Source organism: Cynocephalus volans, chromosome X (genome assembly GCF_027409185.1).
Source record: "Cynocephalus volans isolate mCynVol1 chromosome X, mCynVol1.pri, whole genome shotgun sequence".
Lineage (NCBI taxonomy): Eukaryota > Metazoa > Chordata > Mammalia > Dermoptera > Cynocephalidae > Cynocephalus > Cynocephalus volans.
Genome location: NC_084478.1, coordinates 178,041,253 through 178,058,229, shown reverse-complemented (window position 1 = coordinate 178,058,229; position 16,977 = coordinate 178,041,253). Strand labels below are relative to the sequence as shown.

Below are 16,977 nucleotides of genomic sequence, written 5' to 3'. Positions count from 1 at the left end.
GGCTCCATGTTTGGGCCATTTCTTCCTCTACACCCACTCGCTGCCCCTTCTGGTGAGCTCATCTGGGCCCGGGGCTTTCAGTGTCACCTATATATGGTGAGAACTCCAGAGTTGTCTCCAGTCCAGGCTCTTTCTGGAACTCCAGACTCTTATGTCCACCTGCCAACTAGACATCTCCACTTGGATGACATTTCCCTTCCCGCATGACACACCCAAAGCTGACTCCCAATTGTCCCCTCTTTGTCTCTCCATCGCAAGACCTGGCAACTTCATCCTTTTGGTTGCCCCAGCAGAATTGCTCGATGCCCTCCTTGACGCCTCTCTCAATCCACATCCTGGCAATCCACAACCTCTCTGTTGGCTCCACCTTCAATGTAGACTCCTAATCCAAAGACCTCTTATCCCCTCCCCTGCCACCAACCTGGTCCAAGTAACACCACCTTGCCCTGGGTTATGGCTGTGGCCTCCTCGCCAGTATCTAACTGGTCCTGGCCCACCCTTCACCTTCACATCCTGGAAGGTCACCTGTTCAGTGACACATTCTTGGGGTAACCTTCTGAAAACTTCAGCGCCCACAGCTTCACACCCACCCTTGCCTGCTTGATCTGCTCGTCCTCAGCTTACTACTCTTTTTCCCCCCGAGTGTGTCAGCTGCGGGGGGACAAGGCTTTCTGCGGGCTTCCTTCTGGCTCGATCCCCAGTTCCTGGAGCAAGCAGTGCTGGGTGCAGAGGCCCTCAGGACAGACGCCTGCTGAATGCAGCAGCTCCTGCCCGGGAAGGTCCCCCCACTTCCTGCACCTCTTTCCTCCCCTCCCAGAGAAGCAGAGGTAGAGGCAGGAGCCAGCTTTGGAAAATGACATGTTTTTATTGCTGTCTTTGCAGTGGCTTTTTAGCACAGTAAGAACGTCCCCACAGGCCCGCCGTCCTCACCCAGCCCCACCCCTCCAGCCTATGTCACGGTGGGGGGAAGCCTTTCTAGGGGCCACTCGGCTGTCTCGGGACTTGATGTGACACAGACGTACATGGGTTAAAACTGCTACGCAGAAGATGGGCCACGCGGAAAGCGCATCGGCCTTAAGCTTGAAGGTGGGAGCCATGCCCGGGGTTCCTTCCCTGGGTTGTGCCCAGCCCAGGGAGCAGGGTGTGGGCAAGCCTGAGCAGGCCAGGTGAGAGCCCCAGAGCCCCGGGACAGAACCCTGCAGCCTCTTGCCCCCATCATGTACTTTTCCACCCCAGTCTGGGGCTGGGGACCACACATGCACATCCACACAACACACCCGCAGACTCGACAGCTCGAAGCTTTTGTTTTGCCTATGAAAATTAGATCTATAAATTCACACTCCTTGGCTAGGGGCAGGGGAATAAGGAGGGGCTGAAAGGGACAGGGAGTGGTAAGGAGAAGGGATGGTTTGGGCTCTTTTTTTAGAAATATACAAGCAGAAATCTCGCTGTCTCCTCAAGTTTTTATAAAATGTGCAAAATACAAGCCTCCTTTGCCCAGAGGCACCGTTTACGTCTGGTATTCACTTTGTTAAGAGATAGGAATCTATATATACTGTACGTACTCACACACACATGCGCTTGTACCCAAGCTCACACAATTGGTATTGGTGGCGATCGGCGCGGGAACCGGTAGGTTCCGTTGCTGGCTGGCTCTTTAAGCTTCTGAATAGGGATGGGGAGAAGGTTCTAATACAGCTGAAATATTCACCTTGTTCCACTGCCCCTCCCTCACCACCCCTGTCCTCCCCTCCCATTCTCCAAACTGCTACTGCTCCTTTTGGGGTGAGGGGCCACCCAAGGGTGTGTGACAGAGCAGAACTTGGAGTGGCAGGCAGGGGTAGGAGGAGATAGGTCCCAGGGCACTGGGGGAGGGGCGCTAGGCAGGGCCTGGGAGCAACATGTGGACCAGCCTGGCTAGGGCAGGGGGTGGGATGGGGGAGAGGCATCTATTTTTGGTGGGTTGTGATATTTTTGGCGTTTTATTAAAAATGGAAAAACTTATTTTAGTTAGCACTCATGGTGCTTCCCTCCCTCCCATCCCCAGGCAGACCCCAAAATTGTCAGGGAAAGGCAAGACCCCTGCAGGGGTGGGGTGGGGGCTAAAGCAGGGGCTGCTATGGCTACCAAGGGTGAGCTGGTGATGTGAACTGGGGTGCTTGTCACATGACACTCTCCACCACGACGACCTTGCTGCTCTCGGACACTGGGGTCAGGGTGGTCAGGCCCCTGACGTCCGCATCCTGAGCTCTGTACTCCAAGTGGTGGAGGCCCCAGACAGGCTGAGTTAGGTGCTGCCAGCGCTGAAGGAAAGGAGGGCATGTTGAACCACCCCCCAGGGTCACTTGCTTGTCCCCATGGCAACTTCCTCTCCTTCTCCAGTTCCCACCACCTGCCACCAAGTCAAGGCCCTTCTCCAAAGGGGACTTTTCAGGCTCCACTCTCTGTGCTAGGAAGCAGGGTTGAGTGGGTGTTCACACGGAGGGGAGGGGACCTAGGGCTGGGCCCTGCTCCCCAGATACCACCCGAGGCCATGGAGGGCCAGCTTTCCTTCCATCCACCCCCAGACTGTGCTGACCAGAGGCTTCCGGCACAATGGTCCGTGCTGCAGAGGGAGGGCTGGAGCGGGGCCTTACCTCAGCCATGGTGCCCTTGGCCCTGAGGAGGCAGCCCAGGACATGAAGGGGCACGCACAGCATGGAGGACAGTGCAAAAGCCCAGCCCATGGCCTCGCCCCACCACGGGTACACGTAAGTGTTGTTGTAGACCAGCGGCTCATGGTACACGACGTTGAAGATGAAGATGCCCTGTGGACAGGCGCCTGTGGTTAGCAGGGCTCCCGCACTGCCCGCACTGCCCGGCCTCCCAGTCTTACCATGCAGACCAGCGGGGTGAAGAAAGCCCAGCACCATTTCATCCAGGGGCAAGGTCGGTACCCGATCATGCAGGCAATGTCGTCCATGAAGCGGTCAGCTCCTGGGGTGGGGCGGGAGGGCCAGAGCTAGAGACCCATGTGTCCCTCCCTTGCCCCTCCCCACCCATCCTTCAGCCCAGACCTACCGTACACCCAGGCCACCACCACACACTCCCAAAAGGCCTGCCAAAGCAGGGTGGTGCCACTGGCCGAATAGTAGTCGAACAGCTGGAAGACGTACATCCCACCCTGGGGGATGAAGCCAGGTCAATGACGATGGCAGACGGCGGTGGATGCCATGGGCAGACCCACCCCACCCCCACTTACATTAGTCACCATGGAGAGGTCGATGACAAAACAGAGGGTGCAGCAGAGGGCCACAGAGATCTCCCTTTGGAAACGGAAGTAGTAGGAGGCCGGGAGGAGGTCGAGGAGGCCGGTGATGAAGCCCTCCACACCTACAAACTGTGGCCAGGGCAGCTGAGGCCAAGCCCCTCCACTTGCCCCGCACCTCTCCCTGCCGAGTATGCTGGGCCCCTCTACCCACCCCCACCGCCCGGCTCCCTGTCCCAAGAGCCCTCTGCAAACCTGGCTGTCGAGACCAAGCAGCAGCAGCATGAAGAAGAACAGGGCAGCCCAGAGTGGGGCCACAGGCATCAGCGTGACGGCCCGGGGGTAGGCGATGAAGGCCAGGCCAGGCCCTGCAGGGGACATGCAGCGCCCTGAGCCCACCCGCAGGCACCCAGGCTCACTCCCTCCAAGGCAGCAGGCCACCCAACAGAGTTCCCTGTAGCCCAGAGCCACGCCCAGCCTTTCTGTTGGTGGCAAGGCACGGCCAGGCTGCACAAGCCCCTATGGGCATCCCATACTAGGCGCCTGGAAGATTCCTGCAGGCCCTCAGCAGACCCCTACCCTGTACCAGTGGGCTGCCTGCTTCACACTCCTCTCCCCAGGTTCCAGTGGCCACTGTGGTTGCAGTCACCGTGAACCCTGGGGTGATGCAGCAGGGGCTGAGAGGAGGCCCCCTTTTCCCTCTGTACCACTCTGACAAATAGGAGCACATACCCAAGGCCCTTAGGGATGGACAGAAGGGGGCTCAAGTCCCCAGCTCCAAGGTGGCTGGAGAACAGCTGTACCACGCAGCTGCTTGGCCGGGCCTGCCTGTACCCAGGGCAATCTGACAAGTTCACTTTCTTTTTTTTTTTTTTTTTTTTTAAAAGATGACCGGTAAGGGGATCTTAACCCTTGACTTGGTGTTGTCAGCACCACGCTCAGCCAGTGAGCGAACTGGCCATCCGTATATGGGATCCGAACCCGGGGCCTTGGTGTTATCAGCACCGCACTCTCCCGAGTGAGCCACGGGCCGGCCCTGACAAGTTCACTTTCAATTGGTCTCTTGCGTCTCAGAATTTCTGTTTGCATGTGCATTCATGTATGTCGTACACCAGGACATCAACTACTGCTCTGGAGGTGGGGCTGGGGGGTCTTTACCTGATTCTGCCACCTTGGAGATGTGCACACCCTGCTCTGTGGCCATGAAGCCCAGGATGGAGAAGACTACGAAGCCAGCAAAGAAGCTGGTTCCGCTGTTGATGAGCGCGAGGATGATGGCATCCCTGGGGATGGAGGGGGACAGAGTGAACTGGTTAGGCTGTCTGCCGTCCATTGGCAGGGCAGGGCAGGGCAGGGCTGGGCAGGGCTGTGGTGCCTACTTGTAGCAGTTGTTGTTGAAGCGATTGTAGCTGCCCAGGGCTGTGAGGGCCCCCAGGCCGATGGCGTAAGAAAAGAAAATCTGGGTCCCGGCATCTATCCATACCTGGAAGAGAAGGGCCGGCGAAAGCGGGCATAAGGGGCCCTGCCGCACTGCCACGCCTTGCCCCACCCTCGCCACCTCACCTGTGGGGACCCCAGCTTCGACCAGTCAGGCTTGAGATAGTAGACGATGCCATCCAAGGCCCCGGGCAGCAGCACTCCGCGCACCAGCAGCACAACAAGGACCACGTAGGGGAATGTAGCGGTGAAGTACACGATCTGGGGGGCCGGGCTGCTCAGACAGGCCCTGCAGCAGCGCCTCCCCCTCGGAGGCCCCCACTGAGCCGCAGAGGACTGAGCGGGCAGGCCACAGTCATCCCTTGCTGGGAGCCACATTCAGAGGTCGGGGAACCCCCCAGAGCCCCCCATTCTGCTCCTCAGGACCGAGGCTCCTCCCAAAGTAAGCTAGGGGCAAGGCTGGGGTCCCAGCAGCCCCACAGTAAGCATACGTCAGCAGCAGCGGGAGGGTGAAGCAGGCCTGGCTGCCGCAGGCGAGGGGCCCTGGGCACAGCTCATGTTCTGCAGGCAAGTGCTCCTTTGAGGGGCAGCTTCTGGAATGTGTCCATGTGGGGACAGGAAGGTGTGAAGCACGTGGGGAGTAAGGGCTAGAAGGGCAAGGGAGCGCACGAGTGTCTGAGGTGGCGGGGTCTGCATGGGCAGTGCAGGTGTGGGGCTGGCCAGCACATGTCCCTCCCAGAGCCCTGTAGGGCCCAGGCAGGGGCGACATCAGACTGGGGCAGGTCCCGTGCCTCATGTGCCCCTCCCTCCTGGTCATCCTCTGTGGAGAGGTGGGGTCTTCTGTTGCTAGTTGGGGATTATAACTGGGCCAGACGGAGAGAGGCAAGAGAAAGGAGGACAGCAAAGTCCTCTGCCTCCTCGTCCAACATCCATGCTGGGCCACCAGCTCAGCAAGTGCCTGTTCTGGGTACCCTGCTGGGAATGAGACACACTGGAGTCCTGCCCACCAGGGACCTGGCTGTGACCCATGGCCCCAGACACACTGTCTTATCTGTTGACACTACATCTCCCTAGCCTGACAGGGGCCCCTGCGGGAGGGATGTAGTGAGACTTCCCTCCGGATCCTCAGGGTCAGAGAGGAAGGTGAGAAAGACCTTCCGCTATGGACCAGGTCCACCCACACCATCCAGACTCAGACCACATGTGAGGAATGGAGAGAAACTGGGGAGCGCGGCAGGCCGGGGATGGGCCGATCAACACAGGGAAGGGACGGTTACTGCCTGGAGCTCTGACTACCCCTCAGGAGCGAAGGCTGCGGGTCCCTGGATTTGGAGGGTGGGAAGGAATGTTCAGCAGCAGGGTGGAGATAAAGTGGCCTGGATTTCAGAACCTGTCTCCCTCTGCGGGAGCTAGCCCGGGGCCCATCACCTCCTGTTGCAACAGTTGTCCCTTGCAGAGACACACACCTCCCAGAGCCATGCCGCCCCCACCCTTGCCAGCCTCCAGCTGTACCTTTCCTGTTGATTTGACCCCCTTCCAGACACAGAAGTAGACCAGCACCCAGCAGGCCAGCAGACACAGGGTCACCTCCCAGTTGAGGGCCCCTGGCACCTCCAGCCCGCCAGACAGCCGCAAGACTTTGTTCCTAGGGGAGAGGGAGCACCTGAGAGCCCTGCCAGCAGAGGGCCAGGCGACTGGGACCCACCCTGACGGGGGGTGGTGGCTCCTCCCTTCTGCAGCCTTTTGCCCACCCAGGCCAGACCTGGAGGCACCACAGTGTGCTTGGAGCCTGGGAGGCCCTGGCCGGTGGGAAGTGGCAGTGCTGCCAGCCTGGCCCCAGGCCCCTTACAGGGTGGGCACGACAGACTGACAGGGACAAATGCCACAGAAGGAGCCCCAGGGGCTGGCCTGGGCACTCCCCGAGGACAGGCAGTTCCCGGAAGTGACTGCTCCACATCCCTGGCCTCCTGTGCGTAGGGCTGGGCCATGTGCAGAGACCAGAGGGACGGGACAGGATGGGCTTGGCCCAGAGGCGCCTGACTCACTCCCAGAACTCGATGACAGGGGACCGGCGGTCAGCAAGCTGGTCACATGTGAGGTTGGCTATGCTGGCATTGGCACAGTCTTCGTGGCGGAAGATCTCCACACAGTCGGGAGTGTTCCAGGTGTGGCCACACGTGGCCCAGGGCAGCGTGGTGGTGAAGGACTTTACCAGGTAATAGAAGCCCCAGGCCAGCACCATGATGTAGTAGGTGTTGCAGTAGAAGACGATCACCATGGAGGCATAGCCCAGGCCTGGGGACCAGGGGGTTCCTTTCCATGTGGATTCTTGTCTTGCCACTTCCCGCCACCGAATTCTCTCCCCTACTAGGGCTGGCAGTGGTCCCAACTGCTGGGCCCCTTCCAGCTTGCACCCTGGGCCGACATCCTCCCCCTCCCAACCATGCCTCCTACCAGAGCCTTCTCTGCTGTGCTATGGAGATTTCTCCAAGCCGCCCCTGGACTCCCCCTTATGTGAGTGTCCCCACACTGGGACTGCTCCCCAGTCTGTCTCCTTGCCCACCCTCCATGCACCCCCAGAGCCCAGGCAGAGTTCCCCTCCTGCCCCAATCCAACCAGTCAGTCCTGTGGGTTCTCCAGCCTCACACACCTGGCCCCCAGCGGCCTCCAGTACACTGGGGTGTGGGAGGCAGTCACTTCAGTGGGTACCTCTCTGTGCTCCACCTTCTTTAGAAGGAGCCAAATGTGTTCAGCAGGTCCTGCTCCAGCCTGGCTGTGCATGAGCTGTCCTTGCCCTTGTGGAGAAGCCCTAGCCCCCTTCTAGTGCCTGCCTCTCCACGTTCGCTGTGTGGTCTGTGTGTCTTTTAGGTTCCCCCTTGAGACTGTGGGCATTACCCAGCCCCAGGCCTGGTGCTCAGGACAAGATTTCTGAAGTGGGTGCCAGCCGTGCTCTGCTCCCAAGCCCTTGCCCTAGCAATGGGAAAGGGGAGGAATCCCTCAGGGGGCACGGAGGGAGGGGCAGGCCTGGGGCTGCTCACCTTTGAATAGGGGACAAATGTTCCATACATTGATGCTGCCGGCCTTCATGAACTGGCCCAATGAGATCTCCAAGAAGAAAATGGGGATTCCTCCGACCAGGGCAATCAGGATGTAGGGAATAAGGAAGACACCTGGGGGAGGAGGTGCAGTGTGGGCTCAGGGGAGATCCTTTCAGTGTCCCCCAGAGTCCCCCTGTAGACCACAGGTACTTGTGCAGGGTGCCTCCTTAGCCAAGTGGGGATTTGACCCCCAGCCAGGTTGCCAGGCTGAGCTGGCCAGCCCAGACTCCGGAAGCCCTGGAAGGCCCAGGCGGAGCCCAAGCTCCAGGCTCCACCCCAGCCCCATCATAACTACCCACTGGGTGAATCAGTGTAGGGGGTGGCCGCTGACTCAGAGGCCCAAGGCGAACAGTCTTGGGGGGTGAGTTCTGAGTTTGTTGATGAGGGGGCTGGGGCAGCCCCTGGGCCATTTGAGCCTTATTCCCTGGGCTGTAAGGGGCCCACGCCCACAGGGCTTCCACCCCCATGGTTAGCTGGGGTGACCTAGTGGTTCTGGAGGACACGCGCACTCATGCACGCAGGCCATCCTTGTGCCACAGTTCCCATTTGCCAGGCAGCACTGGAAGGAGCAGTGAGGGCATGTGCGTGTGTGCGGGCATGCGCACCAGGGCTCGGCGTTCCGGCTGGGGGGCTTGTCCAAAGGCAAGGAGCACCTGGCTGCCCTGCGCTTGGATGCTTGCCCATTGGTGTGAAGGTCCAGAGAGGTGGGTGGATGGGTGGCAGTCTTCCGCTGGTGGGGGTGTCAGTGTGCAAGGACAGAGGCAGACAGGTGGGGGACAAGGGACCAAGCCAGGCATAGCAAGCCCCAGCAAGCACAGCTCTGGAGGCAGGCAGGCTGGGTCAGAGACAGGTTGCGGCCAGCGGGCTGGGGTTGGGGTGGTGGGAGGGAGGGGATAGGTGGGCACCAGCAGCCCCTGTCCACTCCCCGTGTCTCCTTTCTAAGCCCCCTCCACTTGCCCCTGGCTCAGCTCTGTTCACTACTCAGGGGCTGAGCTTGACTGCAGCTTGCCTGGCTCTTGGTCTCAGCATCCTTCTTGTGTGTGACCTTGGGCAAAGGCCTTCGCTCTGGGCCTCAGTTTCCCACCCATCATTCAGTCACTTTCGCTCCCCAGCAACCCCAGTGCTGCTTTGCAGTCACAGGACACACGCGTGCCCATCGCTGTTGCTAAGCTGGCCTTAGGCGGGCGGGCGTGGGGTGTGCATGCAGCGTGTCTGCCGGCGGCGCCAGGCGGGCCAGGCCGCAGGCTTCAGAGCCTGGCTCAGGCACCCAGTGTTCCAGGCCCAGGCCAGAGGGGAGGGCACGGGAGGGAGTGGAGGGAGGGCAGGGGGAGGGACAGAGTGGCCCATTGTGTGTGTGTGTGTGTGTGTGTGTGTGTTCGTGTGTGCACACGTGGGGGGCCCACACAATGTGCCACTTGTATGCCTGACCCGCGGGGGCAGCCTGGGCTCCTCACCTCTAGGAGCCCCCAAGGGGGCAGGTCTGGCCTTCCCCCCTCCGGTGCCCATCACCTCCCCGCCAGGGCCTGGAGTCTGGGGGCAACCCCGCGGGCTTCTCCGGCCCCCTCCCCCCCCAACACTGCCAGGCACATGACCGGCGAGGGGGGTGGAGGCTGCCGGGCTGGGCCACCGAGCAGCGGCGCGGCGCGGGACGCCCCCGACCCCCATGCGCCCTGGGGGCCTCCCCACCTCCCGGACTTCGCCCCTGGGCTCGGCTAGGGTGGGCCGACGGCGGGCTGGGGAGGGGACCCGTGGCGGAGCGGGGACGCGGCGGGCGGGGGCGCTCACCTCCGCCGTTCTTGTAGCACAGGTAGGGGAAGCGCCACACGTTGCCCAGGCCCACGGCGAAGCCCACGCACGACATGATGAAGTCCATCTGGCGCGTCCAGGTCTCGCGCGGCGGCACGGCCAGGCGGCCGCCCGGCGCCCCCAGGCCCGCGGGGCCGTCGCCCTTGGCCGGGGCCCCGTCGGGCCCGGGTGCGATGAGGGGGCCCTTCTTGTCGTCGCCGGACACGCTGTAGATGCCGTTCTCGGCGCTCTTCTTCGCCATGGCCCCGGCGGGCCGCGCGGCCGGGCCGGGGGGCGCGGCGGCTCGCTGGGGCGGGCGGGCGGGCGGGCGAGCGAGGGGCGCCGGCGGCACCCGGCGGGGGGCCCCGAAGGCGCGGGCCCGCCCGGGGGCCTCGGGGGCGGCCGGGCCGGGGGACGGGGCGGCGGGCGGGCGGGGTGCGGGACGGCGGGGGCGACGCAGTCAGAAGCAGTCCACGAAGCACTTGAAAGTGAGCCTGAAGAATCTCATGTGTGTCGGGGGCCCGGGGGCGCGCGGGCGGCGGCGGGGCCCGGCCGGGCGGCGGCGGCGGCGGCTCCCGGGGCTCCTGCCCGCGGCTCGGGCGGCGGCAGCGGCGGTGGTGGCCCGAGGCTCAGCCTAGCGGGGCGCGGGCGGCATCGGGCGCCCGCTGTGTGCAAGAGGTGGCCGGAGCAGGGGCCTGCGGCCCGCGCCCCCGCCCGGGCCCGGGCTCGCGGCGGCTGCTTGCTCGGGCGGCTGCTTGCTCGGGCGGCGGCGGCGGCGGCTCCAGCCGCTCTCGGGGCCGCGGCGGGCTCAGACACGCGCCACTGTGCTCCGACTGTCCCTCTCTTCCCCGGCCCGACCGGCCGCCGCTTAAGAACCGACTCCGGGATGATGTCACTGTCGCCCCACCCCCACGACCGCCCGGTCCCCCTCCCCCCGGCCCTCCCCGTCACTCCGCCCACCTCCTCCCGCCCTGCTCCCGAGGAGGAGACGCCGCTCCGGCGGGGAGCAGGAGGGCTGCTACCTGGGCCGCCCGCCAGCGCCTCCTCCTGGCGGCTGGCAGCCCCCGCCGCACGATCACCGGGCCCGGGCCGGCCCAGGTGCCCCCGCCTGTCTCCTCACCTGCCTTTCCCAGCTCCAGGAAAACGGCCCCTCGGGCCCCCTTCCAGCCATCCTGGGCCTTCCCTCTGCCCTTCTCTCCCCTTCGCCCCACCTGTTCCAGGCGGGAGCCTCGTCCCGCCGGTGACCCGCGCCTTCCCTGAGGTCCGTCCTGCCTGCCCCGTCTCTAGTCCTTCTCTGACCCTCAGCTGAGGGCTGGGCGAATGCTGGGTACCAAGGTCTAAAACTATCCCGCTCCCTGCACCAAAGCAGCCTCAGGTGCTTTGGCTTCGGCTTCCTGAAGGGCTGGACTGGAGGAGGAAGGCTGGGCTGGGTGGAGTCTATCTCTGGGTGCTTGGGGGGCTTTGCCAGAGGCACTGCCCACCTTCCCTGGCGTTCAGCCCTGCCCCAGGGGTGCAGCCCTGGGAGCTGGAGGTCAGGCTCCCAGCTCTTGGGGTAGCAGGTCTCTGTGACTGTCCAGAGTGCGCAAAGGGGAGCCTGCCTGGCTGAGGAACAAGGACAGACTCTGTGACCCAGGTAGAGAAGGGGGCTGCATAATGACCCCCACTGCCCCCACCTCTGCCTGGCATGGCTACAGGTAGGGTCCTCTGACCGGCTGGAGACCCGGGCAGGAATAGGGTAAGGCTGCCCCCTGGTGCCTGGTGGGTGCACAGACCCTTCCCCAAAGGCCTCAGCTTGCAGGCCCCAGCTCCCCAGCCCTGGCGCTCTTCTCCCTAGGGACCTCCAGGCGTCCCCAGCAAGAGCCAGCTTGTTGGGCTGCCCTCTCCACCACCCACTGAGCAGCTTGTTTGGAATTTTCCAGGGCCGAGACTAGCCTGGGGGTGGAGTGAGGATGGAAGGGGTCATTGTCCTGACTGGAGAGGTGAAGTGGGCCCCCCTCAATCCCAGGCTCCCTGATCTGATCGCAGACACTGTAGTCCCCAGATGGCTCATCCCGTTAAGCTAAACCCGCAGCCATCCGGCCAGCTTTAGGAAGAAAAGCAGTTCCGGCCCAAGCCAGATTCAGCCTGCGAGGTGAGGGAGGGGCAGCATCTCCACCCAGGATTGCAGGAGGAGCCTTAATGGGTGTGTACGTGGGAGACAGGCGGTGTCACCTGTGCTTATTGCTGGGGGGAGGGACCGTTGAGATGGCAGGGTTGCACTGTTCATCAGAAGACCCTAACTTGCGTCTTTTCTGACCCAGCCTGGGACTGAAGCTGGTCTGAAGATAAAGGGGTGAAATAGAAATGACCCATAAATGGTCTGGAGAAGCTGAGGTCACCCAGGGAGCAAGGACAAAGGGGAAAGAGGGTCGGCCCAGCCAAACTGCAGGCACCCCCTATGGCATTCGAGAGAGGAGAGAAGGGGATCCTGCGACACAGGAACTCGTCCCAGCAGGAGGGCGGAGTGGGGGGTGATGTCTGCGAAGGGAGGGCGGTAGCTGTGGCAGTGACCTGAGTGAGGGCCGCTTGGAGGGAGAGGTGCAGGCAAGGCCAGGCCACACAGGGGGACGTGCGGACGTGCCAGTGCGAGGCCAAGGTCAAGGGTGAGGCAGCCAAGGGTGGGGCCTCCTCCGCCCTGCAAGGCGCTGGGAGGGGAGGCGGGTTCCAAGTCCAGGAGCAGGAACGTGGGGGAGCTGCCATCTGGGCTCCCGTGGCCTCTGTGAGAGACAGGGGAGGTGGTTGGAGATAGAAGGTAAGGGCTGGTGGCTGCTGAGAACGGCCCGTGTGACCTCCCGGGCCCCTGGGGCTGAGGCTCGCACTGCTCCACAGTGGCCGCCAACAGGCCCCCACACCTGACTTGACAGGCCCACGCCCTCACTTACCTGGTAATGACGCCATCTCCCAGATCTCCACCCAGTGAAGGTCACTCAGGCCCTGTCTCGACCTTCCACGTCTAGGCTGTCCTCCCTGCAGCTGCCCCTCCCGCAGCCATCTTCTGCGCATCCCCACTCTGTCAGCAGGGCCCGCAGGGCCCTCTCCAAACCCTCTGGAATCCGCTCACTCTCCGCACCCCACTGCCAGCCCCTGGGCTCCTGCTTGTGGCCTGGTGCAGCCCCACACTGCACTCTTCTCTCAGCAGCCGGGGGACCCTTTTGAAGCCCGAATGTGACCAGCCCCCGCTCTGGCTGATCTTCTCTGGGCTTTTCTGTGTCCTTGAGATAAAACGACATTTCTCTCCATGATGTACAAGACCAGACACGACGGGGACTGTGGCCCCCAGCCTCAGGTGCTGTTGAGGAGCAGTGCACTCCCCCAGCTGCCTTCCATGCCGGGCCCACTGCTCCAGGTTCCCTTTCTGTGTGACCCCCTCTGATCCCTCAGGACTCTGTTCCTGCGCCTCAGCCACCCCTGGAGCCGCCCTGGGCTCAGCTGGTCTTCAGCAGGGCGTTAAATTTGGGGAAAGATCCTCCAATGGGTCGGGGCTGGCTAGGCTGGAGTGTCCCAAAGAGGGAGCCGAGGTGTGTGCCCTCACCCAAGCGAGCTGCCTGCGGGGGTGTCCGCGCTGACAGGGACATTTTCAGTGTTTGCCGGGCTCGGGCTCTCGTGAGGTGCTGAGCACCTGCAGGAACAAAGGCAGAGGGATTTCCAGCTCTGCGGGGTCCTGTTCCATGTGTGGAGGCTCCAAGGTATCCTCAGGACTTGGCAAAGGTATATCTTGCTGCACCCCCCCAGCCCCCCCACCCCCCAGGCAGCAGCAGCTGCTGGGGAGGAGCAGGGTGGACTCCCCAGGACCCCAGCTGAAGGCCAGGGGGCTGTCCCCTGCCAGCCCTGTCCAAACCTCCACCTGTCCTGCCAGGCCCTTGCGTTCTACTCACCAAAGGGGGTTCCGAACATGTGCAGGACGGGGGTGGGGATGCCCTGCCAACCGTGCCCAGCCCAGAGCTCCTACTGCAGCTCCCGGGTGAGAAGCACACCATTGCCTGGGACAGAGGTGACAGAGGCGGAGCTGTGCCCTCCTCCTGCAGTGTCCCAGGGAGCAGGCGGCCTTTCAGACCCCAGCTAGGGCTGGGGCTTGAAGTTTATGCTGAGGAGCGGGGGAGGGGAGGAGAGGGGACAGCTGGAGGGAGGGCCAGCCGAGGGCTCCTGTTTGTTGGGGGCGGCCTGGGAACGGGCTGGGAATTGGATGCAGTGCTGACCCAGGCCTAGCGCCACCGTGGAGCGGGAGCGGGCTGGGTGGGAGGCCACCCCGCCCTGGGGTGACTGGTTATCAGGGGGGAAGTGGGCAGCTGAAGACAGACAGCCCCGGGTGCAATGAGCTGCGGAATTAGAATTAGCTAGGAACAAAGGGGACGCTGGAGTCCACCTGGAAGGCCTTTGTACTGCCAGCTCCCGGGGAGGGGCCCACAGAGGGGCTGCAGCAGGCTGGCGAGGCCGGGAGAATGGGCCGGGGGCCTGCGGGGAGGCAGGGAGAGCGCCACCTGCCCTTCCGCGCCCAGCACCCCTTGCCCGCTCGCCAGCTGTGCTCATTCACGCAGGCCCTCTGAAAGCATTTCTGATTTTTGATGTCTTCCATAAACTTTTGATATTAGACTAGTTTTTGTGCAGAAAAACCGCAGGGAGCCCCCGCAGCACAGGCCACACCCAGCTGCCCTGTTTCCAGACACCGTTCTATAGTGCGTCTGTCGCTGTTCACGACTCAGTATTAGTCCGTTATTGTTAACCAAAACCCAGAGTTTCTTCAGGCCTCCTTAGCTGTTCCCTAGTGTCCTTTTCCTGTCCCAGGGTCCCACATTGCATTTAGTCGTCATGTCTCCTTAGACTCCTCTTGGCTGTGACAGTTTCTCAGTCTCTCCTTGTTCTTGATAGCCTTGACAGAGGCTGTAGAATGCCCCCCTGTCGGGAATTGTCCGCTGTTCCCTTCATCATCAGTCTGGCCTGTGGGTCGTGAAGAGGAAGATGACAGAGGTCCAGTGCCCCCCTCATGACTGTCCAGGCTCAACTCGATCACCTCTGTCACCTGCTGCGGTAGTAGTTGTCAGGTTCCCCTGCCCGTACTGGGCTCTTGGGAAGGGGGTCACTGTGCGCCGCCCACAATTAAGGAGTGGGGGATTAATAATTTACTTATAACAGTAAGGACTGGGGGATATTTATTTTATATTTTTGGTTATAATCTAATACTGCTCTATTTTGTTTCTCAAATTTTCTTTGACCACTGGGAGCTCTTTCAGTTGGCTCCTGTGTCCCTTTGACATACCCCCATCGCTGTGTGCGTGTTTGTGCATGCGTGTGTGTGCCTACGTGTGCATGTGTGTGTGCGCGTGTGTGCCTATGTGTGCATGTGTGCGCCCACGTGTGCATTTGTGTGCGTGTGTGCCTATGTGTGCGTGTGTGTGCGTGTGCGCCTATGTGTGCGTGTGTGTGCCTACGTGTGCATGTGTGTGTGCGTGTGTGCCTACGTCTGCATGTGTGCATGCGTATGTGTGCCTACGTGTGCATGTGTGTGCCTACGTGTGCATGTGTGTGTGCGTGTGCCTACGTCTGCATGTGTGCATGCGTATGTGTGCCTGCGTGTGCATGTGTGTGCACGTGTGCATGTGTGCGTGTGCGCACGTGTGCCTATGTGTGCGTGTGTGTGCCTACGTGTGCATGTGTGTGCCTACGTGTGCATGTGTGTGTGTGCGCGCGTGTGTGAGCACTTCCTTACCTTCTGGCTCCAGGCCCAACTTCTATATTTTCCTGCCCCAGTCCTAGAATTAGCTATTTCTCCAAGGAGAATGGCGTTAGAAACTAAGATCTGGCCTCTGGGTGTGCTCGTTGTTCTGGAGTGTTGTTGCTTCTAGGCCCTCTGAGCCGAGAGAGCAAGGAAGCTTATATATATATATATATATATACACACACACACTAAGCCCGTGCACACACAGATCTATAAACATCTACGTGTACGCATCGGTATCTATATTCAAGGAAACCTGAGTTCATGTCGATGTTGCCTACTCTGATCCATCGCCGCAAGGATCATTCTAGCCTCCTCCCCTTGCCTGTCTGTAACCTCCCACTCCATCAGTGAGAAACCTGGCTCCTACCATCTGCCATCGTTCACATAACTGTTTAATTCCAGTACAAAGGGAGGCTGGTTTTGGAATTGTTAGCCCATACCCTCGTGGGGAGCCAGTTTATCAAGTGGAGGACAGTGCCGATGTGCAGCTCCTTTTGCTTTTGTCTTACAGACGCCACTCATGTCCGAAGTGACTTAGATCAGCCCTTTCCCCCCCAAGCCCCTTCAGTGAGGTTGTTTCATGCATTTGTAACACTGCTCGGATAATTAGATTCTTTTGTCATAGTCTGCATTCCATCTTCCCCCCACCCTCCTCAAAGATTATTTCTAAGTTCACACATAATAAGGTTCAATCTTTCTGCTGTAAAGTTCTATGGGTTTTGGCTTCTGCAGAGTGTCATGGACCCACCATTACAGTATCATGCAGAATAGTCTCCCTGCCCTGACAATCTGCTGTGCTTTTCCCAGTCAAGCACTATACTGTCTCTATAGTTTTGCTTTTCCTCGAGTGTCATATAAATGGAATCATACAGTCTGCAGCTTTTCCCAGACTGCCTTCTTTCACTGAGCGATGTGTATTTAACATTTACCCCTTTCCTTGCATGGCTTCTTGGCTCTTTCCTCTGGCACTAAATAGTATTCCACTGCCTGTATGTGCCACAGTTTCTCCAGTCACCTGCTGAGGGACAGCTAGGTTGCTTCCCGTTTTTGCCGATTATGAATAAAGCTGCCATAAGTATTCATGTGCTGGGTTTTGTGTGGACACGTTTTCAGGAGTGTGACTGCTCGACCCTATGGTGAGAGTGAGGTTAGCTCTGGAAGGAACCGCCAGCTGTCCCCCACAGTGGCTGCACCACTGTGTACTCCCGCCAGCACTGAGTGAGAGCTCCTGTGGCCCCCAAGTCCTCGCCAGCATGAGGTTGAACTGTCAGTGCTTTGGATGTTGGCCATTCTTGTAGGTGTGTAGTGGGATCTTGTCGTGATTTTCATTTGCAATTCCTTAATGGCATATGATGTTAAATATCTTTTTATATGCTTATTTGCCATCGGTATTTCTTCTTTGGTGAGATGTCTGTCCAGATCTTTTGCCCAATTTTATTTATTTTTTCTTTTCTGCCACATAATGAATTAAAAAAAAATTTTTTTATTGTAACATAGTTGATTGTACATATCTGTGGGTTATAGAGTTGAATATCAATACCTGTGTGCAATAATACGTGATTCTCAAACCGGGATAATTAGTATATTCAACATCATACAATGTAATTGATTTTCATGGCCCTTTACCAACTCCTCCCGTACCCTCCTCCCAATCC

The 16,977-nt window shown here is 60.5% G+C and overlaps 1 protein-coding gene across 2 annotated transcripts; it reads right to left on the bottom strand.

The window, feature by feature from the left end:
• Positions 1 to 845: 845 nt before the first annotated feature.
• SLC6A8 (solute carrier family 6 member 8) lies at positions 846 to 9,877 on the bottom strand. Of its 2 annotated transcripts, none has more exons than XM_063083187.1 (13): positions 9,568 to 9,877; positions 7,723 to 7,854; positions 6,730 to 6,979; positions 6,197 to 6,329; positions 4,811 to 5,020; positions 4,627 to 4,730; positions 4,406 to 4,530; positions 3,503 to 3,615; positions 3,242 to 3,379; positions 3,061 to 3,163; positions 2,876 to 2,976; positions 2,637 to 2,807; positions 846 to 2,303 (listed from the first exon to the last, which is right to left on the bottom strand). In XM_063083187.1, exons 1-13 carry the CDS (start codon positions 9,827 to 9,829, stop codon positions 2,163 to 2,165), a joined length of 1,983 nt encoding a protein of 660 aa, XP_062939257.1. In that variant the 5' UTR covers positions 9,830 to 9,877; the 3' UTR covers positions 846 to 2,162. The 2 variants fall into 2 exon arrangements, with proteins under 2 accessions (XP_062939257.1, XP_062939258.1); XM_063083188.1 differs by having other exon boundaries at positions 4,811 to 4,945.
• Positions 9,878 to 16,977: the final 7,100 nt, after the last annotated feature.